This window comes from Panthera uncia (assembly GCF_023721935.1).
Source record: "Panthera uncia isolate 11264 chromosome E2 unlocalized genomic scaffold, Puncia_PCG_1.0 HiC_scaffold_19, whole genome shotgun sequence".
NCBI classification, from domain to species: Eukaryota; Metazoa; Chordata; class Mammalia; order Carnivora; family Felidae; genus Panthera; species Panthera uncia.
The window spans coordinates 28012359-28038656 of NW_026057588.1; the positions used below are offsets into that span (position 1 = coordinate 28012359).

At 40.3% G+C, this 26298-nt stretch overlaps 1 protein-coding gene across 1 annotated transcript in view; it reads right to left on the minus strand.

Annotated features, from left to right (window-relative positions):
* The window catches only part of TOX3 (TOX high mobility group box family member 3), a 29785-nt gene extending 17750 nt beyond the window's left edge, over positions 1–12035 (minus strand). Inside the window, exons 1-2 of the mRNA XM_049622014.1 lie at positions 11800–12035; positions 7592–7846 (exon numbers count right to left, since the gene is read on the minus strand). Coding sequence (XP_049477971.1) covers positions 7592–7846; positions 11800–11844 — 300 coding nt within the window. The 5' untranslated portion in view covers positions 11845–12035. The remainder of the gene's footprint in view (positions 1–7591; positions 7847–11799) is intronic.
* Positions 12036–26298: the final 14263 nt, after the last annotated feature.

Here is a 26298-nt window from a genome sequence, read left to right on the forward strand (position 1 = left end):
CCTAACACTTTAACCTACATTTCCTACATTTTGGAGAGTACCCAATTCTTTCTGAATGGACAGGCCATGGGCTTCACAAAATAATAGGACGTGCAGGGTCTTCTATTTGCCTAGAAGTACAGTTCAACGAAGCCTTCATGGCCTGTGTAGGTCTTGGTGTGGGGAGTGCTCAGCTGAGACTGGCTCCTCTCTCCACCTGATAAAAGAGCCTCTTTGTCTTGTCTTTTTTTTTTTTTTCTTTTTTTTTTTTAACAGGAAACCAAGGAATGGAGATTTCTGGTGGTGGTCCCTCATTTTCTTAAATTGCCTGAAATCTAGTCTATTACTGAACATTAACCATTTGAGTGAACTGTTAAAATCTGAAGAGTTTTAGGTTAAATAAAAAGGAAACTTTGGATCGCTAGCATAAATTAAAAACCGGGGACACCCGCATCAATGGACTGCCAAATAAATACCAAGGAAAGGAAACAACACCTTTACGGTCAAGGTATGGGGCCTGCCTAAGGCTGTGAGCCTTGCTTTCTCTTATTTAGAAAGATAAAAGAGGAGTGAAAGACTTATTAGTCCCAAACCGAGACTTTCTCCTAGACTTAATCAAGATTGAAGGAGGCTGGCAAGGTGAAAAATGTCCTCCCTGTATGAATCACAACGGGATATTACCGCCCGCCCCAACCCCCCGCCATACTTCATATAAAGATAGGTGGGGATTCTGGGTGGGGGTGTGGGGGCGGGAAACGAGCAGTTTGTTCAGACTTTCTCAGCCAACAAAACTCTCCCTCCTCTACATATTAAAATCTGTCTTCACTCATTCTATCAGGTCTGGAGCAAGGGTCTGGGCCTCTATGACATCTTGGTGCCTGAACAGGGACTCTTTTCCCTCTCACCCCTGGTATTTATTATACTATCTCTGTGCTGCCCGCTCAGTACTATGTAATTACACATCCTCTAGCGTTGGGTTTTGGTTTCTTGTGCAAATGGAAGATAGAGGCTTTCAGACTGATTCCTTATTTTTAAAACCACACATTATTACTCTGTTTTATTTCCTTTTACTCACGACAGTGGTGCTGACTTCTGTCTGGGTTGATTTTTATCATAAAGGACTTTGAAACATCTGATACGCACCTTCCATGCAAATAAATATTCTCTGTAACGATCCAATGTTAGGTTTTCATAAGAGAGGATAGCATCTAATTAAGAAGCAAATAACCCAAATATATTAGCGAGTGTGACTAAGTAACATTTTTCACTGTGGTGTTTTTTTTTCAATCAATATTTCTTGAGAAACGGAGCAATTAAACAATTATCAGTAATAAAAATTGCTTCATATTAATAAAGATCAGAGAAGTACAAATATGAAATTCAGGCCCGGTAATTTTATGCTCCATTAACTTAAGTTCTGTCTATTGCAATGTTAAAACTTTGTTTCCAAGTGAACAGCAAGGAGCTGCCTTGCAAAGCTAGTATATTCCGAACCCCAGTGAACCCTGAAACAAACACAGGTGTGACAAATGCATACCAATGATAATTACAGACCTTTGATACCACAAACTTGAACTTCACCAAAATAGATAATTTTTACTTAATAGCTACTCTCAGGGTTGTAATCAAACATACCTACACATGAGTGTTTTGTGAAACACAGTCTTCCCAAGAGCTAATTAATAGTTTCTTAGCAAAACAAAATTTCCAAGAGTTTACCATAAAACACTTAATGGTATTTCAGCGATATACCCTGTAACTCCTTTGTTTTACCAAGGAGTCAGCTCTCTGCTTATTTTATTCAGGTCTAAATGGAAAGTTTAAAGGGGGATTTCGTGTTCACAGCTGTTTGTAACTTTAAGCCCTCCTCCTCCACTTCTTTATTTAGTGGTCAAGGTATTCTCTTCACAGCAAATACGCATTCCTTCGTCGTTCTCTCATTCGTGCATATATCCGACGAATAAAATATTTATTGAGAGCCTGGAATTGTATTCCAGCCCAGACCCTGTTCTGCCCACTTCACACAGGCAAGAGGAGGGGACAGGATGTGAACAAGCAACGGAAACCGTGTCAAAGGGCGACAGGTGCCATGCATAAAAGGATGGGGCAGTGGCATGAAAGTAACACCCACCCCTCTGAAAAAACACTGGAGTCCTCAAGCCAGTTTTATTCGGGAATCTGAGGGATGGGAAATGGTGTCTCTACTGTCCCTGACCCACTGGGAGTTACTGGCAATACCACAGTATAGTTGGTAGCTATAGATTAGACATGCTAAAACCAAGATAGGGAGAAATAAATCACAGTGTAACTTTCTAACGATGCTTTTTCTTGCATGTTATAAATCAAACACGTGACCATGTGTCATACTGCACGCAAGCTAAGCAGGTTTAGCGGAAAAGTTTGGAACACGCTCCTCTTTTAATAGATGAGCCTAACGTTAACTTGACCTTAAAGACAGCACACGTATGTTCAGGGTCAGTGAGTATTTACAGGCCAAGAAGAACAAAGAATATTTATTTTAAGCGGTGTATGGTACAAGGCTATTTGCTCGACAAAGAAAGGCAGCCCATAAAAAATGTCTGCGGCCTGTGCATTTTTGGCAGACAATTGCCAAGGTGTAGTAACAGCTAAATTAAAAGTGACTGTGGGGGCACCTGCCTGGGTGGCCTATTCGGTTAAGCACTGACTTCGGCTCAGCTCATGATCTCACGGTTTGTGGGTTCAAGCCCTGCGTCGGGCTCTGTGCTGACAGCTCAGAGCCTGAAGCCTGCCTCAGAGTCTGTGTCTCCCTCTCTCTCTGCTCCTCCCCTGCTTGTGTTCGGTCTCTCTCTCTCTCTCTCTCTCTCTCTCAAAAATAAATAAAAACATTTAAAAAAATTTTTTAGAAAGTGACTTTGGACAATAAACATCTGTAAAATAGTCATCAGACCCTGTGGTTTTTGTATTACATGGAACAGACACTGGTAGCCAAGAAAACAACTTTATAAATAGTGTAGTCTCTAACGATTAAGAAAAACATATGGCACTTAGTAGGTCTCAGCAAATATCTGTTAAAGGTTCACACCGTTTCAATTCTACAATCTGGACTTGAACTAGTTCCACTCAAAGGGAGTGTTTTGCTTAGGTAAGCTGTGCCTTTTCCGGTGTTAACTTAGAATAAGAATGCTTTTTGACCATCACTTGACCAAAAATAAATCTAAACGAAGTCATCATTCAATTTGTATGAGAGACTGTTGGTCCCTCCAGTGGCTACAAGGCAATCCTGTGGAATGCAGCTCTGCAGACCCTATTGACAATGGCAATGAACATGTTCATAACAATAATAAGGGCCTGTTTTAATAGAACGTTCCACGCATTAAACACATTAATGACCCATGAAATAACTGTTTTATCTGTAACACATTAGGCAACATTGCTAAAACAATGTATTAATTGAAAGTCTATTTCTCTAAATGTAAGATTTTTTTAAAGTACAAAAACGGCATGGAAGTCATTTCGTAAAAACAAAAATAATTCAACTTCGAAACTGGAGCCACAACAAATGATGGCGTGAAAAAGTAAAACTTGGAAAACAAGCCTGGTAATTTTAGATGTGTTATTTTGCTATATTCCCATTTCTCTGGTCAAAAATGGCATCTGTCTATAGAGTGTGACCTCAGAGTCTTATGAATATTTCAAAAGCTTTTAATTTTCTTCTGGGCATGCGTTTCTTCCATAGGACGTTTATCTCTCTTTTTCTTTTTCCTTACTAGGTACAGAGACTCCCGTACTCAAATACACCTCCCTTACTTCCATCCTCTTCTGTTCCCTCACACTACGTTTGATATTACCAGAGCGACCAGAGTAGCGTTTTCTATAAACATGTGGTATCACAATGAAATCCAAAGCAATATCAAACTGAAAATGTCAGTCCTCTAAACACGAAATATAATGTATGAAGAAAAAGTATGTGAATTATCAGTGTGTTTTATAAATTCTCTTTTGGGGGGCATACAAAATATCAGACCAGAGACAATTATTTTCCTGTCTGTTTCTTGGATATCAAAGAGAATTCTGAAATTCATCAAAGCTAACCTTCTGTTATGTACAACAGGCTAAGCTGAAAAGAATGTTAACAAGTTCAATTTTCATTCAATCAGCACTACTGCTCTCTGAAATGTTTCATTGCAGGAAAGAAATAAAAATAATCTATATGGTAATTATGAGGATGAATCCCCCAGTAACTTTCAGCTACATGAAAGGTCAGTTCTATTCAAGATATTTTATCAGTCCCCTGCACATACTCCTGTCCTGTCATTTTAAATCTGAACAGCATTTTATTTTCCCATTTACAGCTACCTGCAGAATTAAGTACTTAAGCCAAATAAGAAAAAAAAAAAAAAAAAAGAAAGAAATGTTGAACGCTGGCAAAGGCTATAATAGCACAGAGATAAATCGTTCAGCTGCTCTCTCTCAAGCCTCTAGGGCTGCAGATTTTTCTTCTCCTGGTGCACTGTGGGTATTCAAAACTTGTTCAACATGATTTCATTTCATTTCAGGCACTGCCTGAGAAAACTAAATTACAGAATCAATCATACAGAAGGTCAGAGTGAGACTTCATTACAAGTATTGCATGCTTGCATGAATATCTTTCATTTATGACTGACCCAATATGTCACAATAGCTGTCTAGTAAAAATAATCCACTTTCTGAAATTGATGTACTACTGATGTCAATGCTACTCAGCAGGCTGGGCAGATTATAGAGAGGTGTTAAAAAAAAAAAAAAAAAAAACCAGCCAACCCTTTGGAGCGCACGTTGTAGATTTTTAGAATTGCAATCTTTTGTAGATTAAAATAATTTCCAGATGATCATCTGAACTGACAATAATGCTTAGAGGTAAAGATTTTTCTAACCAAAATATACTGCTGGCTTTGACTTGCCGACCACATCCTGTTTGAAAATATACACATCCGCCACAAGCAAATCAAGGTTGTTCTTTGAACTCACAAACGCATAGACATTCAATTTTTCAACAATTTGCTTCTGACTACGAGGGCATTATTTGCATATTTTGAAATGTGAATGCTTATCATTGGGCTCTTTTTAATCCCTCCTTTTTGTTCCTGCTTTCTGTTTTTAAATATGATGGCATAAATTTAAGGAAGATAAACACGTCGTGCTTGTTGCCAACAAAAATGCAGCTAATCAGTAATGTGACAAAACTGTCAGTCTTTCTAAAGGAAAACCAATGAAGCTCTGAAGAAAAGCTGGTTCGATACAACACAAACAAGCGGGCTTTTCTTCTTCTATGAGAGTCTTAATTCACCACAGCAAACCTTAACAGACAGCCATATTCATTTGGATAATAAAACTTCTTACTTGCATAAGGTATGAAATATCCACTGCACACTGGGAAGCCGAATGCATGATGTATAAAGTATTATTTATTATTTTTCTGGTGACCTTCCGAAGGGAAATCTCTGAGGAGCTGCTGTGGAGTATTATGATGTAGCCAGCCAACTCGGTACCCGGAGGGAGATATAGAAGAACCTTGACATAGCCTATTTTTAACCATGCCTCTGGCGATTCTGAATTCAAGTTTATAGGTGAACATGTCAGGTAGTACATAGAACAAAGCCAACGACACATTGTATTCATCATAATTCTGTCCAAGTACATTTTATTTTTTCCAACATTTGTGATTTAAAATCCCATGACATTTCTTCAAGGTGAAATTCTACTAGAATTTTCAACAAGATTAGTTTGTTTCAAGCCAAAATAAATATCACTCAGGTTCAGCGAAACTTCAGAAAGGCACCAATAAATGTGATGAGGCCCATGTAAATACCATGACAACAGCATGCACTTAGCTAAAGTACTTATACCCTTAAAAATCAATGAAATAATTCAACTGCTTTAGTGATTAGCAATACATTACAAAAGAAGCATTAAAAATTGAGTCCTCTCTCCCAAGGCCAGTCCGTGAAAGCATTGTTCTTTAAGTGTATGTGAATATCATAATTATTTTATGATTCCATCTTTAGTTCTTTCCAATATAGTAAATTCAATTGACCATGAAATGAAATTTCATAGTCAAAATGCCTCCTTTACACTTTTTTATAGCAGCAATAACAGTTTTATAGCTTTAAGGCGAGGTAATTCATCAGATGTTTAATTCAAAGGCAGATTCTTATATTATTAATAAATATTTACCAATTTAATAAAATACACATTTTAGCACGCATGATATGGTCTTTTAACCATTTCTGCAACTTCAATCGGCCTTGCTGAGCATCTATGAATAATGGTGAGCCCTGGTAAACTCCCTTGGTGACTAAACACCCTTTTTTATTTTTATGACTTTCCAGGCACCACACTGCAAGCCTGACTGTAGAGGAACAGAGGACAAGAACCCTCCATTCCAGTGTCAAAGGGACAAGAATGTAAGGAAGTCCACAGGAAACAATTATTTGTGAGGGTGAGGAACATTTATGAATACTTAATGACCACTTTCCTGACTGCTTGCTGCTTCTTTTCTGACAAAAAAGGAAAACTAAAAACCCGATGTTCAGCTCAAACACAAGAGATCACAAGCAAAAGAAAATTATGTTGCGTCAATCCTATTTGGGAAAGCAATCTTACATTTCAGAGAGCACGCTGAATCTTTACACCGCTAATCTACTACATACTTTGCAATCATCTGTTGTTATCTGGGGAATTAACAATGAAACCAATAAACATCATTGGCGTGGTCCTAATGTGCAGAGAAATATGTAAACAAGCAATAGGATTTGTTTTTTGTTATACCAACACATCTGTTTCATTTTATCAGGGTTAAAAAAAAAAAAAGCCCTATAAACTATTAATCTTGTTTTAAAATGTCTGCTTAGTACCTCACCTAGATCGACACAAATGTATTATACGCTATGAGGGGGAAAAAAAAAAAAAAAAAATCCCAGCAGAAGAGTTTAAAATACTTAAGCAGATTTACTCTGGTGATTGCTGACTATAATTGCACACTAAGAAAAATGGAACCAAAATTATTGCATTAGTGATCTTGGCTCTCTGGAGTGCCTTATTCCGTGTTTATGACAATAAATAACACAATTAGGTATATTTCACACAATAACTCACTCTATATTTTCCTCTGCTGGTTATAAGAAATTATTCTTCTTCCCTTTCTCCGTATCACAGTTTGAGATTTCATTCGAGGTAGGAACAGAACATGTACCATAATAAACATCATGTCACAATCCAACAAATGCAAAAGACCTTGGCACCAGATAAGGGCCTCCATTTCTCAAATCTCTCCTGGGCAAACTTCTAACTCGAGGACATCTCTGTGGTAAACCAAAGCCAAGGGAAGATTGGCTAATTCCAAGCCAACGAATCAGACTTGTTGAAAATCATTTCAAATCGGAAGGATCTTGCTGGGTCATCCTCCTTTAAGTGATCATGAACCAACCCATAACCCTCTTGTCCCTGCACTGAAATGGCACTAGGAAGAACAATCCTCACGTCCATCAGTAGGTAGGCGGAGCACGTTTCAGAACATAGACTCCTGGTCTTTACCATGAGAAGTGCAATGATTAAAAAAAAAACACTTTCAAGCAATAAATGTAGTGCCTACCATATGCAACCCACTGCTATGAAGCACGCCATCTTGTTCCACGAGATTTCTTGAGATTGTTATGGAAGGAAGATCCAGGCTTTGAGGGGGAAACTGGGGTGTGAATTCACTTCCCTGGGAAGGCAACGGATCGCTGAGGCCTTGAAAGGGTAGAAGAACATCGGGCATGCCCAGGGCAGGGTCTGATTCTGGAGGAGGCGTGATAGGGGGGATTTCAAACTCCTCATCCCCGAGGCTTGGCGTATGGAATGTCTGCTAAAAGGAAACAAAACACAGACATCTTCATATTCTATTCCTATATCTTATTTCTCCTTGGAGGGAAGAAGAAAGATTTTGCATGAAAACACGGCATAGCTAGGCCAAATATTTATTTCTCAAATGAAAACATCTTAAACACAGATTTCCATATATAAAGTTTTGCTGATCATTCTGATTAAAGATTTAAGTCTCATTATCATATGGTTTTAATGGAGTATCAGTATTAACAGTTTTTTAATGCGTACTTAATTAGCAACATCTGTCTTTGTTGTTAGTTGGAGCATCAGAGACATTAGATTTGGCTATATAACAAATTGCCAGTTTATTGATATGTTAGCGAAACAGCTCAAACCGCTTACATTATCCACATGCTTCATAAAATGCTGACGATTTTGTGGTGCACACACACAACATTAATCCAGGAGTGAACATTACACATGTTTACTTTCTGCCACAACATATAAAACAAGTAATATGAAATTGGTGGTTTGCTTTTTAAAGTTCCTTATGGGTATATTCCCAAGTGCCGAGAACGCTTCTATGGAAATTGTTACAGTTCAGAATACAAAATTTTACATAAGGATTATCAGAGCATATATTAAAAGGTCCCAGTGCTTTTATTTTAAGTAAAATAAAAAGGAGAGTTAAAATAATAAGGGGGAGTTATTCGCTTTTATGATGATTTTAATGTGTACCTATCAGAACATTTTTAGGAGTCTTCAAGTCTGGAAGACTATCTATAGAATGAGCACAGAGATACACTGATATACATGTACTAACTGTACTGGCTCATTTACTTAAGCAAGTGTTATCTCTCAAGACCTAAGTAAATAAGGACCTTAGATCCTTAAAGACAGTGTTTTAAAACGGGGCCTTTTGATGTAAATGAGGGCTTCCATGTTCTATTACACCAACCACCTTTCTTAAAATAGATTGGTGGGGGGGGTGGGGGGCAGTAGTCAAGGTCTAGGATATTCTTTTGGGTAGGGTGAAGGGGTCAGATATTCTTTCTAGCTCAGAGGATCAAAGTTATAGTTCAGTATTAGTACCATTTTTTGAAGAATTAACCGGTGCAAGTTAATTTGGATCTGCTGTAATCGGTTAAGAGAACTAATTAAGAATGGAAAACCATCATTCTTCGAACTATCAATGATGATACATAATAACCACTTGAGAGAAAATAGAAACAAACTGAAGGAAAAAAAAAACCATTCTGTGCATATAGAACCTGTCCACCGTTAATTGTATCTCACCAGAAATAAAGAGGTCACAAGCTATGGGAGTCTATGGTGGGACAGGTGAACATCTTGAGGTTCTCAGCAGATTCGATATATGCAAAAACATTATAGCACAAAAACATGTCTGAAAGCTAGAATGAAGTATTAGATTCTCTGACATATTTATTCTAATACTGACCCCCCCAAAGGACGTCAATTTCTTACTGTGGTACCCCGAGTTCCCAAACACAAAGGGATGGATTGGCCACAAACGTGGTTGGCTAATGAACGTAACCCTATGGCTGCATTTGCCGTTATTTTGGCACTAATGTGGTCTAGTAACAGATGCAACTGTAATTTGTGACTCATTTGCTACCCCATTACTGCTTAATGAAATCTAACATATCACATTAACAATACGGATAAACACTCATTCTTGATATGTGGCATTTGGCTGTTTTCATTACCACTGTAATTAACACTTGAAATATTATTTCAATAAATATTTAAAGTACTTTAAAAATGGTCAGGGTAATCAAGACACAGACAGAAAACATAAAGCAAATGTGTGAATTTCCAACTCAGAGTATCCCAGTCCCTGTGGCATTATCTACAGGGCAATATCTATGTGAAGGGAATTGGTTTCAGGCACAATTTCGACTTCACAGCATTCAAACCTAAAGTCTTCCTGAATTAGTTTGCACTCATTAAAATGTTAAAAAACCAAATAAATTTACTTTTAACGCAATGATCGGGAAATTAGGCACATGCTGTAATGTGGCGCATTAACATTTACTTGGGCTTTATTTTTTGTTCAAGATGTACAGTGAAATCATGGCGTAAGATTAGCTCTTAAAAACTCTAACATAAAGCACGTCTTATGCTAGGCGGTCAAAATTAAGGAGGCTTTCACTTTTATTTTCGTTAAGGAACAGAGAGGTGTCTTACGAATAATGTGTCCCTATGGTATAATTTTTTCAAAAACAAATTAATTTTAAGTTAGAATTGAGTATATTGCTGTAGCATAACCTAATAAAGTGACATTATAATAAATCACCAAGAAAATGCTAAAATGTTAAACCACTTTTAAAAGAGAGGTAAAATTAAGCATTCCTTAGAGAAACGAGTGACCCCAAACACCGGATAAATCTGCGATTATAAAAATAACCACGTATGGCACCAGTACCAACAAAAAAGACACTGACTTTTGTGACTCAGCCATCTGACCGCTATCAGGTTAGTCGTTCCGAGTCTATAGTGATTACTTTTTACGGATACTGACTTTTCAGTGTTTACCTTGAACATGTTAAAATAGTATGTACATGGTTAAATACCATCTGTACTGAAATGTTCAAAACATTTGTTCCTTTTGATAAAAATGCAAATCTGGAGAACTGTTGTATCAACATATAACAGCCAATGTCTGACACGGTGAATTATCACAGCTGGAATTAAATTGTCTCTGAACAGCTGCTGGCAGTAGAGCTTTCATCAATGTTTGATTCAAATGTAGGGAAAAAATCCTACAGAATGAAACATCATGTTGTCCTTACAGATGGGGTTTGTGTTCATTATCACAAACAACACAGCAGCCAGTGCCAGACAATATCCCTTATGTAGGCGGTCTTCTTGGTTAGACAGATGATGGCCACTGCAGAAATGATTAATCTAGGAATACCCTTAATCCTCGCTTCCCCCTTTTCTCTAATAATTTTGCAAACTTCATTTCTTTCATACCACTTGCCTCCCTGTACCAAGATCATTTACAAAGCCATTATGATTTCCATCCTCTGGGGTCAAGCTAGTTCGGTTTCCTATATGTGAACGTACTTGGAAAATGAAGACTTTTTATTACGGGGACCACAAGAGGGAATGTTCCATTTGGACCAATTTCACCTGCTTGTTCTTGTTCTAGCATCTTAGATCTCACCGTTTGCCACTTGTGAGGAAACCGTTTTCTTGATCTAATCAAGATGGAGGTTTTTCTGGAAGGGCAGGCCAATGAGCTCAGACAGCAGCCCTAGGTCAGTAAGTAGGGAATGCAGTAAAAACAGCAACAAGAAGATGTTTGTTTGTTTGTTTGTTTTCCATTTGTACCAGTAAAGCTGTAGACAAACCCAGAGCCATCATCCAGTCTTCCCTGCTATGACCAAGTCCTGGAGCATGCCCTTTCACTCCTTCCATCTCTCTGTATTGATTGAACACCTACTATGTGCCAGGTACTGTAATGGTCTACGGGGATCTAACAAGAAAACGAAACACTCCCTTCACATCACTCCCACTGAAGACCCCAGAAACTATAATACTATATTCCCCCACACCATTTCCCAAACCATGGCAACTTAATGAAATTATCCCCAGAGCTTTGTGGAATTGAAATACTTTCTATTAAAAGTCTCTTCCACCCCCTAGTTTTCAAAATAACCACTTATTTGCTTAGATGCCAATTTGGAGAGACAGATTTTATGTGCTGTCTTACATATTTACTTTTGTTGGCATGTACATTTCTTTTCATCAAGAGATGTGTGTGAATTGCTAACGTTCCTAACAGCCTCCGGATAAGTGACAGTCTTGTCAGGTCATTTTCTTTTCCAAAAGGTTTTTCTCCTCCAAAGTCGTTACCTTGCACCACATAAGAGAGATAAATTTGATACTCTGCTTTTCCCTTCCAGCCTTTTAAATGATCCAAATAACACACGAAACGTGAACGGACGCATGAAGACAGACACCTACCTCACTGGCTGCAAAGAAAGCACTGTTTGCCTCAGCCATGTTCATGTAGTTATTGTTGTTTCCAAACTGAAAGAAAACAGATTGTTTTACGTTAATATGCAGACAGATCAAGAATCCCGGTGGTGTGCTTAAAACTCAGATGGGATTTGTAAAGAATGCTAGTGTCATGAATTAAAAGAGTAGTTTCACTCGGACCAAATGCGAACTGTGACAGGTTTTGTGCTACATGTAGTCTGGCTGCTTCCCTCAGAAAATAAAGCACAGAGTCAAGCTAACTCGAGAATTCTGGAAAACGGGGTTGTTTCTCATCAAGACTAACAGCGAAGGGAGACAATGACGAACCTTTGGCCGCCCGGTCACTAGTGGGTGTTGTTTACTGAACTGGCATTTGTGAGAGAGGAGAAGGAAAAGTTTCCAAGAAAATCACCTTGACACATTTTTACAGCATGTTGAGATTTCATAGCTCACTTTTCAAGAACAGATGTCACAAGTGTGAGTAGGTTAAAATGTGAATTAAGGGGAATAGAATCCAATTCCCAGGACTCAAATTCTATTTTCTGGCGAATGGGGTGTGGCATGAATATAAAGAAATAATAAGACGAAAGAATATTTTTCAAATCTCCAAACAGAGATGAAAACGATATCTGTATCCATCAGAGCTGTTGAAAACAGTGATATTTAATCTCTCGATGTAACATTAAGTGCAAAGAGGTTTAAAATATAAACGGAATCCTATGAACACAGCAATTTTTATTTAATTCCCTAACACAATAGCCCATTCATACCATCACAAATAAGACTGTATCAGCATTTCAGACGTAAGCTCTTTACTGCTAGAGACCTGTTATCAAAATGTAAAACTTGGATTTTGCCAGAAATGTATTTTCAGGTTCAGATGGTATAAGGAGGCGCGTTTTGTTGCTTTAAACATTCTGTTATCAGTCTGGCAATATGGAAAGGCTCTGTGAGCATAATTATCTGGGGCTATATTATTTTCACGATTTTATGAAGTGGTAAAAGAATGCCCTTCTTTTTGTAACGTGTACTGTTTCTTTCCTTCAGTGCATCAAGTAACATAAAGGTTTGGTCTGCAAAGGGTGAAATGTATACATCTATTCTCTCATGTAAATAGAGCTAGTCAATTATTTAAACTAAGAGGCGGGGAGCCTGGGTGGCTCAATCAGTTAAGTGTCTGACTCCTGATCTCAGCTCAGAGCATGATCTCACAGTTTGTGAGTTCGAGCCCCGCGTGGGGCTCTATGTTGACAGTGCAGAGCCTGCTTGGGATTCTGGCTTTCCTTCTCTCTGCTCCTTCCCTGCTCTTTCTCTCAAAATAAATAGACCTTACAAAAAATTTAAAAATTAAGTAAAAGGCATAACTTCCCCAAGGAGAGAGGGAGAGAGAGAGAGAGAAAATACAGACACACAGATAGATAAATGTAGAGAATAAATATAGACACATAGATATGGAAGATCCACATAATTCTCCTCATAGTAAACCCACCAACACTTATTTCTAGGGGGCTCTCGGCCCCTGACTCTGAACCTGTAGGATTCATGCACAGAAGCCCAACTGACATGCTACACTTTATCATGTCAGGGATCCAAGCACTAAGCAGGATTTACACAGAAGGCTCTAATGGTTCCAGAGTGCTGTTGTGGTCTTCGGAAGCAAAATCCCACCCTGTAAAACGACTCCTAAATACATACTCACACAATGAGCTTCAGGTTCATTTGGATAAACATCTTTATAAGGATTTCTGAAAGATGTATTTGTTAGCACTTAAGAGAGACCTTTACCTAGTTTCTCTGAAGGCACGGGATATCCAAAACGTGTGGGGATGGTTTCACCAACAGATACTCATGTCCAAACCCATCAAGGTGTATATACATTAAATAGGTACCGCTTGTGGTATGCCCATCATATCTCAATAAAACGGTTTTAAAATAATTTTAAAATGAAAAAAGGTACCTACGTGGGCGGGTGCGCACGCACCTGCGCCTCCCGCCCACATACACAGACACATTTCCCCCCATTTTCCGACGATATTAAATGCATGCAAGCAAAAGCGCAGGTTTCCGTCTGGGAATTTTTGATGAATTAATGATCCTAGAATTAAATCTCGGGGCCTCCGTTCGGACTATTCTTTTTGGATGTTTATGAGGACTTCGGTCACCGTGTGCCTTCCAGGCACTCATTCTATGCCTCCCGCAAGCGGCCCAAAGCCTGCCACCCAGCTTTAACGTTATTTAAATGTACGTGTTGTTGGGGAATTAGAAATCCATTTAAGGAAAGCAGCTCATTATCAGAGAGTATTTTTTTAAGATTAAACTCACTTATTACCTAATAGCACCTAAAACAACAAAGAAAAATAAAATGGCTATTAAACTAAGGGCCTAAACAATTCAAAAAACAAATTAAGCTTAGAGTAAAATAAGAACTGGGTTAGAAATCCTCTTCTGAACAGTTAGTATGCGAATGTAATTACTGAAGAAACTACAGCTAATCAGCTGTGAATTGTATCCATTAATTAGTATTTGCCCTGGAGAAATGAGAAAAATCAGTAACGACGCTGGCACCGCGGTGTGCTGACGAGCCACACGACGGCCGCGCTGCGTTTAGTCAAGCAGGTGGCTCCAGTGGTCCACGTAATTTGAAAAGCTCTCACCTGAAGTACTGAGCTGGAATTACAAAGCACTCCTTGCATATCTTTTGTATCTATAGCAGGCCTTAATTAATGGCTTTTAATTTGGAAACACTTGGCCATGGGGTGGGAACAGTTATAAATCATTTCAAATAGAAGCAAGGGTTGCTGTTCCACTGGGGGTAACAGATCTCCCCTACAAATATGGCCTCAAATACTGACTTGTGCAGGGAAGGGTCTTTCTCCTGCACAGGTGGCTGGGTCCCTGCTTGAGCGTGGTAGGGTGGCTGGATAAAATACAGGCTGTCCAGTTAAATTTGGCTTTCAAATACACGACTTTCAAAGTGTAAGTATGTCCCATGCACAATTTGGGATATACTTATACTAAAAAAAAAAGTATTCTCTATCTGTGATTCAACTACACCCCCTATTGTGTATTTTTACTTGCTAAATTTGGCCACCCTACAGCATCGTTAAATTGATCAGGATGACAGGAATGCCACTTTCCATTTGATTTACCTTATCTGGTAACACTAGCTTAATTTAATTTGCTTTATTTTAAAATGTGACCTATGAATCCTGCTTTACTCATTTGGTGTAAGAACAGATCTGATTCTGAGAGAAAAAGTGATCCTTTGGGGGCAGATCTCTAATATAATGACCTCAGAACAATTAGCTTTAACTGAATTGTGTACAATTAAATTTACTTTACGTTCTAAGAGACAGTGACATCGGTAAACAGAATATATTACAAAAAAATCCCTAGGTCCACGAGGCAAAGGGCCTTCACTGTGTTTCACTGCTGTCTCCCCACAAACTGGCACCAGTGCCAGGCATATTAGAAGCACTCCAACACTTGCCGAAGAGAGAGGGAGGGGGAGAAAGGTTGACCACATTCTAATTACCCTGAGAGGCCTTCTACATACACTATTTCATTTAACTCTCCCAAGCAGGACTAAATGGAATTTATTTTCCCAAGAACAAGTTAGAAAAAAGGAAGTTATCCCTATTTTATAGATAAATAGACTGAGGCTTCAAGGGGTCCATGCCCCAAATCATAGAGGTAAATACTGGAGTCTGGTACCCCTCTTAACATTTCAATAGGCACAGAACCTTGAATATTTCACCCAGTGATGAATTCAAGGTTAGAACTTGGTTTTTATCCTCTCACTCAAGGCTACAGTCTCCCAGGAGGTGTTTCCAGGTACCTAAGTCTAGCAGAATGCTCCTTAAGAAAAGAGTTGCAGGGGCGCCTGGGTGGCTCAGTCGGTTAAGCCTCTGACTCCAGCTCAGGTCATGATCTCACAGTTCGTGGGTTCGAGCCCTGTGTCGGGCTCTGTGCTGACAGCTTGGAGCCTGGAACCTGCTTTGGATTCTGTGTCTCCCTCTCTCTCTGCCCCTCCCCTGCTTGTGTTCTGTCTCTCAAAAATAAATAAACATTAAAAAAAATTTTTTTTAAAGAAAAGAGTTGCAGAGTTGCAAAGCCCATAAGTTTGAGAAAGGCTGCAGACTACCGCCCCTCTTTTAGGAGTCCCTGTGCCCACTACACCAGGCAAACGTTCCGAGAAGTCCTGCAGCTCATTCATTCACAGCAAACGCTTATTTATGTGCCTACTGTGTGCAAGGCACTGCGTTAGGCTCTGGCAACAAAACGGTGAGAAAGATGACAAAGTTCCTACCTGGATGCAGCTCACAGTTTTCTTTGAGTGGGAGATACCAAACCTCCCCTTTCCCCCTATATTTGCCATGGGACACCTCTTTTGGTTTCCCCCACAACAGTCTGCGGGAACACTTTGGGAAACCTTGTTCCAAACCCCTTATTGACAATATTCTTTTACTTTTCCCAAATACTTCTTACAAAAAGCTAACATCCTCATTTTGCACCATGGTAAAGTTTACGCCTTTTATGAATCACCTAAATAAGAATTTCTAAATTACTCATTCTGGGCTTTCGTAATTTGGCCGACTTCCAAGTTTTCTAGGTGGTAGCTCTCCACTGATGTTCCTTTGAAGATCCCCCAGTTCAGCGACATTAAGATTATTTACCGTGATTTCAGGAGTCAAAGCAAAGTATTTCAAATCAACTGAAGGAACGTCAGGTGAAACAGAGTTACCTATGACAGAGAGCACGTAAAAACATTCCTTAATGCTTCTTTCTTAAGAAACAGGCCAATTCCAAGTGTTTCAAAGAGCTTACACGTTGGGGGAATGGTCACTGCGAGGCAGGGGCATTTATGAAGTACACTGGTGATGATCGGTCCTTTCCACTTTGATAGGCTCTAATAGATGTGATCCCCAAAGATATCATCCCCAAAGATATAATTATAAAGCAGGACGGAATTACTCTGCACGTCGAACTTCTGTATCTTAATAATTTCACAAAAGCACATCTTCATTGTACCTGGAGGTAGATTTGCTTTTGCGGCTTGATGAATAATTATAGCTTCGGCAAATACAATTTGTGAAGGACATCAATTAAAAAGGAGCATTGCAGGATTTCTAAAAAAATTTATTAAAGACCATCGTGTTCATGGCCTGTCTACCCGTGTGAAGTGCCAAAGTAAATTAATGGAGATTGTTAATTCTCGCTTGTCCAGCAAAAGGCTTGGAAGAGAAAGTACAGCAGCCCAGACAAAACCCGTCTGTAATCACAAGACGGATACTTTGGCTTGATCAGTCCACACAACATGATTTTCACTAAAATTATTTTGACACCCATGTGAAGAATTGTGTAGGCTTCTAATAAAGCTGCATTAACTACAGGGCATCAAACAGCTAAATGGCACCAATTTAATCCTTAAAAAAAAAGATAATCCTTCGAATTCTCTTTTCTTTGTTCCCATTAGATTTGTTAGCAGACACCATCCAATTTGATGCCTCAGTAAGGACATCTGTCAAGTTGCTTACACAGATGAACTGCGCCATCACGGACCAAGTGCGCCAAAGTACGGTCACATGATGAGAAGGCAGTGCCTCAAAGTTCGCACACTCTCAAAGGCTCTGTTCGCTACCCCGTGGAAAAGAACTTACCAAAGACAATCGAGGTTTAACCATCGCCGGCAGTGGGAATCTGTTTCGAGATATAGAGCCCCAAAGAGTGAACACAAGCCAGATATGGCAAGGGACAATAAATACTGGAGATTATCAGGGGTGGATCTGGCACACCACATCGTGAACGAACAGCGACGTAGTGAATACAGACAGTCCATACCAAAGGCTATGGGTTCAACAGCAGTCTGGAAACAGAAACTGCAAACAATGGACTAAGATGTATAATTAGCAGGAGAGTATACACACACACACACACACACACACACACACACACACACGTCTGCTAATTATGTATACACAAAGAGAGGATTATGTTCACATATATGTATAATTATACACACACATATATAAATTCACATATATATATATTAATAGGTTCAAATATAAAGCAAGATTTTTGCAAGAAAATAAACTTTCAAAAATATTATTTGCCTTTCCATATGCTAACAACTCCTAGATAATTACCTCCTGAGCACCAGACTCACATACCCAACTGCCTACATTTGCATGTGGATGTCAATAGGCATCCCAATCACATGCACAAAACTGAATTCCTCATCTTCTCCCCAAACCTGCTCCACCCACAGCCTTCCCCATGTCCTTTGATGGGGAGATGACTCAGTTCCAGTGACTCAGGCCAAAAATCATCTTTGAATCCACTCTTTCTCCTTCCGCCATCAAATCATCAGAGATTCTGTTGGCTCCTCTTTCCAGTTACACACACAACTGACCGCTGGTCACTCCCTCCACCGGATTCACCCAGGCTCAAGCCACCCATCCCCTCCTGAGGTCAATGCTCCCCCTCCTGGCAAGTCTCGCTGGTCCTACCACAATGTCCACCAGTCTATTCTCAGCACAGAACCAAAGAGAGACCTTGAAAACCTAAGTTAGGTCATACCCCAACTCTGCGTAGAACTTTCCAATGGCTTCCCGTTCCCTCGGAGAAGAAGCCAAGACCTCAAAATGGCCCCCCATTTCTTCTCTGACCCTTGGCCAATGTTCTCCCCCTTGCTTCTCCTCCTCTAACCCTGCTGGCTTCCCTGTTGTTGCTCCAATACCCCAGACACATTCCTACCCCAGGGCCTTTGTACTGGCTCTTTCCTTGCAATGTTCTCAAGGCTCTTGCTCACTTCCTTCTCTCTCTCTCTTTTTAAAATGTTTATTTATTTTGAGAGAGAGAGAGAGAGAGAGCGCAAGCGCACACACGAGCTCCCTAGCATGTGAGCAGGGGAGGGGCAGAGAGAGACAGAGGGCGAGAGAGGATCCCAAGCAGGCTCCTTGCTGCCCGCGCAGAGCCCAAGGCAGAGCCCAACACGGGGCTCAAAATTTCAAACCTTGAGATCATGACCTGAGCCAAAATCAAGTCGGACTCTCAAATGACTGAACCACTGAGCCTCACTTCCCTCTTGAGTCTTTTCTCAAAGGTCATCTTCTGACTACCCTCTAAGATTTCTTTGCAGCCCTCTTTCTCCTCCAGCACTTTCTAGTCCCCTTCCCTGCCTTGATTGTTCTCATAATGCTTTTCAGCGTAACATATTTACTGTCTTCTCCACCCCCCCCCACCTAGAATGTAAATTTAATGAGGATAAGTACGTGTTGTCTACTGTTTACGCTGATGTCCCAGTGCCAAGGAGAGTTTGATAAATAGTAAGTGTTCAACAAATCTGTGTTGAATGCATGAGCAAATAAATTAATTTCTAGATGTGAAATGCTGGTACGCAGAACTGTTCTCCAAGCCAAGCAGGGCACGAGATAAGCACTTGAAATTCAAGCAAAAAAGGAGAAACCAAGCATCCATCACCAAATGTTCCTACACAAACCACACCTATTGGAAAGAACGGGTGAAGGGAAGAATTATATATTCTAATAAAATTAATATTTCAAATGTTAGAGATATTTAGCTTGAAAAAAAAAAAGCTTCGTTCTAGAAAATGCACTAGTCCTTTTATCAAAAAGACACAGAGGCCTGGGTGGGTGAGGTTGGAGTGTTAAGGGTGGGTGCCTTGGTGTTTGAAAATGCACTGCAGTGGACAAGGCTGATTCTGGCCTGCAGGCAAAAAGCCCGGAGAAGGGAAAGCCAATAATCTAACATCAAGGAACCAAGAATCTGAGTATTAAATCTGACAGTTGATTTTTTTTTTCTAATTTAAAATATTCTGTTTTTAAGAAATTTTTGCTTCAAAGGTTAGGTCAGAGTTTCTCAAAGTGCAGTGCTAGGGACTACCAATTAACCAGATGCCTGTTTAAAAAAATGCAGATTACCTAATTCCCCAGAGTTTACTGTATCAGAATCTCTAGCAGGTGGGGGCCTAAAATTCTGCATTTTTTTAACCAGCTTCTCAGGAATTCTAGAACGCACTAATATTTGAAAACTACTAGCCTAGTTCATCTTGGACTAATGTAGAAAAAAAAATTTTTTTTAAATAAAGCTTTCCATACATCTGAAAATGATCTTATTGAAATGCTGATGTAGCACAAGCTGTTTTGTTTAAAGCAATAAATGCTTGGCTCAATTATTTCCAATCTCTTCTTACCTTCCTCACTTATGGGAAAATGTAAACACCCATGAGGGGACCATCAGCCCCCCTCCCACCCTCATGAGCAGAAGGAAAGACAGAAATGTCCTAAGTTGGACCAAGGAGGGAATAAAGGTTCTAGACTTCTAGAATACAGGTTTTAGATTTCTCAACAAGTTCCAGGGACCCACACAAGGAAAAAACAATGCCGCAACATATGGACTCTACTCAAACATGGAGGCCTTTGGATTTTCATGATCTGGATGCATCTGAGTCTGTAAATTGCATAACCATCTGGACTAGTTAGAGGTGGCAAGGAAAAAAAAAAAAAAAACACAACACCCTCTCAAACCCAACTGCACTTGTTTAATATCAGAAAAACAAATAGAAGCAGAGGAGAAGACACTAAGCTTCCCAAATCAAGTTTTCTTTTTCACAAAAATGGAGCAATCTTCGAGACTAGCCCAGCAAGCAAGCATCACCAATAGTGAGAGGATGGGAAAAGAAAGACCCAACAGGTCTTAAGCACACAACCAACGAAAAGAAGCCAGTGGTAATGCACCTGCTGTTAAGTGGCCACATGTTTTGTGTAATTCTCTCCGCTCTCCCCTTTCTCCCAAAAGCCTTACTGACACTGAACCTAGCATCTACTGGATACCAACTAGTAGGATGTGTTTGGGGAACATATCTAACTTTTCAAAGATGTCAAGAAGTAAGAGATCCGACTGTTGCTTTTAAGGGATGACCACCCAGTTAGGGTGATGGGGCAAAAACATCTCTCAGCCTAAGGGCTAAATCCGGGAGTGACGCTGACCAATGATACGTACTTTCAGAAGAGGAACAAAAGGGAATGGCCACCCTGAGGAACAAGTCTGGAACCACAGAAGGGGGCAGGAGGAGGGGACGTCCCGTGCAGAGAGAAGGGAGTGCACGAAGCTGCAAAGTGTGCACAGGCTGCGTTCAAAGAAGCAGAGCAGAGACCAGTCTGGTTGCAGGGAGGCACCAGGCATTGAGAGAAGGGGAGGTAAGCTAGGGGAGATGGTCGGTAGCCAGGCTCTGCAGAGCCCCGAGGGCCAGTCTAAGCATTTTGAAATGTACTACATCGGAAGGTCTGTGAAGGATTTTGTTGGAGGGAAGAAGCAGAGAGAGATGCAAAACCCACACCTGAGCACATGGAGAGTCCGAGGTGGACAGGTCAGTTCTGGGAAAAACTGGAAGCAAGACCGATTAAGAACATGTCAAGGTTGGCATGGGGTTGCAGGTGTCCAGACTGGGCAGAAGGAGGAGCGGATACAGAGAACGCTTCATCTCGAGTCAAACTAACCGGCTCTGAACTCCAATCCTGCCACACTAGCTGCGGGATGGTAGACAAGTTGCCTAACTTTGTCTTAAGGGCCCGTTCAAACCCCAGCTGATCCCCTTGCTGGCCATGTTAACTGTGCACAAGCTACTGAGCCTCTGTGCGCTTAAGTCCCTCCCCCTCCCCCCGCCCCAATCTACGATATGGGAATAAGAACAGCATTTTGCCTCATCCTGGGGGTTTCGAGGACTAAATAGCGTTGTACCTAAGAAGCCACCTTTTCTATCTGTACTAATGGCTAGGTAACATTTCAATGATTCTTTCAGAAACCAAAGCAGACCACGCGTTATCTGTTTTACAGACTGTTGTGGCTTATATTGGCAGAGGGAGAGAGTTTTACTACTCGAAGAACTCCAGTGACTTCTCAATGTTATTTCGAGTAAAATCCAAGTTCCCACATGATCTGGCTGCTCATTGCTTTTCCAAACTCCCTCCTCAGAGGGCCGCTCCTGCCCACTAAGCCCCAAGCACACTGCCCTGACTACTCCTCACTCTCTGGGCCTCTGCCCCTGCCATCCTCCTGACCCCGACTGCTCTCCCCTCTCTCCTTACTCTATGCAGGTTTCTGCTTAATGTCTGGCTCCATGCCGTTTCCTCTGACCCTGGGAGAGTCGGTGGCCTGCCATATGTAGGTGCTCGGTAAATATTTGTTGAATGGGGGAGGGAAGGAATGAGCCAGAGCGATCCAAGTGCAAATCCCAGCTCTATCACACTTGCGAGCTGCTTCGTGTTACCACTCTGAGTTTCTGTTCTTCATTTCTAAGGATGAAAGAATAGAGCTCTGTCGGGGCTGGGCTGTGTGAGGAGGGAGAGCAAACGGTCTTGTATGGAAGAGGCACTTGGTAAATGTCAGGAATTGAGAGTGAGGAGCCTCACTCTCGAAAGGTAGGAATTTTGACGGGTGCTACAGTATGGATATATGCAAAGCACTCCCCATGAAACGTCAGAGGAAGATTTCAAAGAAAAGGAGCCATTCAAGTGGGGTCTTGAGGAGTGTGTAGGAGAGGAGCTTGCCTGTGACACAAGAGCATTCTGGCAGAGAAAACTACTTGGGCAAAGCCCTGTCATAAAAGTGGGCCTGGCTGACCAGGACACTGGGCTACAAGCCTTCTTGGCAGAGGACAGAGGGAGGGTTGAAACAGGAGCCAGGGCCAGCAAGTACAGACTATACTTTGGAGAGGTTTACAGACGACACTGGAGAAGTTTAGCTCCAACATGCTGTATGGATAAAAGGAGACTCACGACATGTTTGTAGGTGGAGGAGAGAGAAAACACAAAAGTGAAGGAAGATCAGCCAACAATAAGCAGAAGAGAAGATTCAGAGCATAATTTCCAGAAAGTACGAATAACGTCTATTCTGTGTGGTTTCTGCTGTTTTCGGCAAACTGTGGGCATCTTTTATACAGTGACAGCAACTTGTAAAACAGATGTACTTGGTCTGCTTTGGTGTCTTGAAAATCACTGAAATGATAGCTAATAGTTATTGGTCTGGATGGAAAAAGGCGGCTATGTTCTTTGATGTCAGTGTTAGAACCGGAAAGAACCCTTCCCCGTCCCCAAAAGTTTTGACGTTCATGTGCAGATTTCCATCACCAGTGGTACATCCCTTGGGTGTAGAAAGGGTTGTGTCTCCTGATAAATTCTAATATTCCTGGGAGGAAGAACAACTTAAGCTCTCATCTGTTAGGGGCACTTCAGTGGGAATTTGTTTATAGTAGGTAGATCCATGGAGACGCACAGTAGGTATCATCTGCAAGGGTGGTCAGAAAATAACACCTTGGAAAAGTGCTCCTCGGCGCCACCTTGCCCACCTCCGGCTGCACGGGGTTCGCCTCCAAGCTCCAAGGCAGTCTGTGTGTCACGCAGCATGGCGCTGAAGTGACCTACTTCCCAGTCCATCTCCCTCAAGGGCAGAGGCTATAAAAGCCTCACTGGCCACCGCGGCACCATATCCTGGCACACAGTAGGTACTCAACTGCTAAGACAGTGCCCCAGGATCAGGCTCAGGGGTACTTCCAACTGGCAGCTTCAGCGTGGTTTGAAAAACGTGTAACTGAGCTATTTCTTTTTCTGTGCACGTGATTCAGTCCACATTGCATTCGGGCGAACCCCGAATGGTTATGGACCCCCAAAGTACTGCACAGCCTAAAACAAAACAGAAATGGGAAGTCATAGAAGATAAAATCGGGGAGTTATTTTCCTCATGCTTCCAGATTCTGTAGCATGCCGCAACCAAATGACTAAGGACCTCAGAGACTTTCCACTGAAAACAAACTTTAAGGTCTCTAATGATGTGACCTATTTATACCGAATACCCTTAGTAAGTCTCCTGGGCTTCCCTTCTTACACAACTATATGAAATTTCAAATGTAAAGGTGGCCAAATATCCTGCAGGATTTTTAAGTGAAAATGTTTTAAACAATCACAGCATTTCCTGGGTTCAATAACTAAATTCTCCTAACCAGGGGTAAAACTCACGATGCTCTGTAATTTCAATCAGTCCCTCCAATTATGATTTGTTATGAATTCCTTCAAATCATCGACGGCTTCCCATTATCGGTCTTCCATTCCTTGGTCTGTAAAGTATAAAATGTAGTGCTCTTCAACTATATCATGTCCAGGTGCCTAAGACAAATAGCTAATACAGAGAGGCCGATAAAGCTATAGATGTAGATGTGCAGGTAAAGCATCGAGATATACAGACCACGGATTCTCAGCCACGGGCAATTTTGCCCCCCAAGGGACATTTGATGATGTCTGGAGAGACTTTTTAATGTCCCGACTAGGGGATGCTTCTGGCATCTAGTGGGTAAAAGCCAGAGATGTTGCTAAACATCCAACAGTACACAGAGCAACGCCCCCAATAAAGAATTATCCTGTCCAAAATGTCAATAGTACCAAGACTGAGAAACCCTGATATAGATCGATCCATACATTAAGCATAAACAAAAGATATTTGAAGTGTTTTAAAAATAAATACTACAGGATTACTGCTTCTGCGCTATCCAAACACAATCAGTGTTCTTTCTTCAAGTGGGCATTATGCTGACTTTGGATAGACCTACTTATAAGAGTATTGACTGCAACCAAGGATTATCTTAAATGTGTTTCAAATATGTATCAAATAGTTGGTTGTCAGCTAGGAAGCTTTCCATTTACATAAATGCTCGGTTGCTTTTTTTTTCTTTTTCCTGCCGCAAATAAATGGAGAAATAGAAATAGTGTAACACGTTATTCTAAGGCTAACATTTAAAAAAAGAGCAACGAACCTCTAATAAATTCTTCCTGAAGAATTGTGACTTAATGTGTTTATTTTCCAGTCTCGATCATACTTGATAGACCGAATACTTCAAGGACGTCACTCAAAAACCATCAGTGATAAGACGATCCCAAACATATATAAAATACAATCATTTAAATCCAACAGGATTAATGTCTACGAATTCACATCCGTCACTTCCAAAAGTTTAAGAGCAAGCCTCAGATACTCGATAAGGATGATAACATAAGAAACCACCAGCACTGTTCTGGCGATTGAAACATGTCAGGCCTAGTGTTTTACAGCACAGTGGCAGGGAACTTTTGCTCACGCTGCAAGAATATCTTGATTACGTACATCTTTCTGTGCTTTTATGATTGCCTGAATTCTGTAGGGACAACTTTTTACCAGATGGGTGATCATACGGCTTTCGTTAGTTGTCTCTATCTTACCAGTTATGTTTGTTTTTTAATCTAAAATCTTGTACTGGGAAGGGGCTCACACAAGACCCTAAATCCCACTTCTGATAAGGTCTGGGGCAAGAGAAAGCAAAATTACATTTCTCCCCACCAGCTCTTCCAAAATCTGTAATTTCAGATTTCGTAACATGTTTACTTTAAAAAAGAGAGGTTAGAGGTTCCCCCCACCCCAGACTTGTATTTTAATTACTTTTGGTTAGGAGGCTAATGATTTCTTAAACATAACCATAAAATAAAATCCCTTCAAAGGAGGGGCCATTGGCTTTCATCTTGAAGACAAAAAATGGAATTCAGTCAAGATGTCAATGTTAATCTGGTGTACAGCTCAAAGTTATTTTAGCATTTTACATAAAATACCCATGAATTCAAGTATTCCTATATAAAAGAGGCATTTTATTCTTGGAATCCCAAAAAGTCGTTGTATACTAATACATTCAAGATTACCTTAACATTTCCTTGCATGAATTTAAAAAGATGTGATTATACAGCAATGTGTAAGCAGCTCTTCTCAAATCATATATCAAATTTTACCCACTTCAGCAGAAGTCCAATCCTGTTCCAGAGGAGTAACTCAACTATATGAAGGAAAACTGTATCGAGTTGTAAAGGCAAAAGTGACCAAAAAGGAGATAAAGCAGATGCAAAAATCTTAAAACAATCGTAAAAGGATATTAGTGGGGCTGCGTTTTAAGCTAAAGACAGTACATGAATACTATCTAAATACTGACCAACCCTCTCAATATGCCACAGTTACAAATGCAACCTATCTGGGGAGGACATTTTTGCTTAGGGACTTTTTTTTTTACAAAAGGACAAAGTGCTTAGCTTTAAAATAAAATGTTAGCACCATTTTACAAGGACTTCTACAAAGTGCACACATGACCAACCAATCCTGACTCCATTTATTCCTAGAAAGGGATGTGTTTTGTTGTTTTTTTTTTTTTTTCCCATTGCTACTAGTGGAAGAATATATATGGCACAAAGGAAAAATCGCTCCACATTTCACGGCGCTGGTTAATAACTGAGGGAAAAAGTACGAACCATCTATAAAGCCTATCTATAAATTTCTTTGGCCATCATAAAAATAAGTTAGAGGTATGATCTTTTTTTTAAAAGAGCTGCAGCTGCTTTCATATCAAGATTAATACTGAAAACAAACCCCGTCTAATAGGGCCCCCTGGGATAAGTA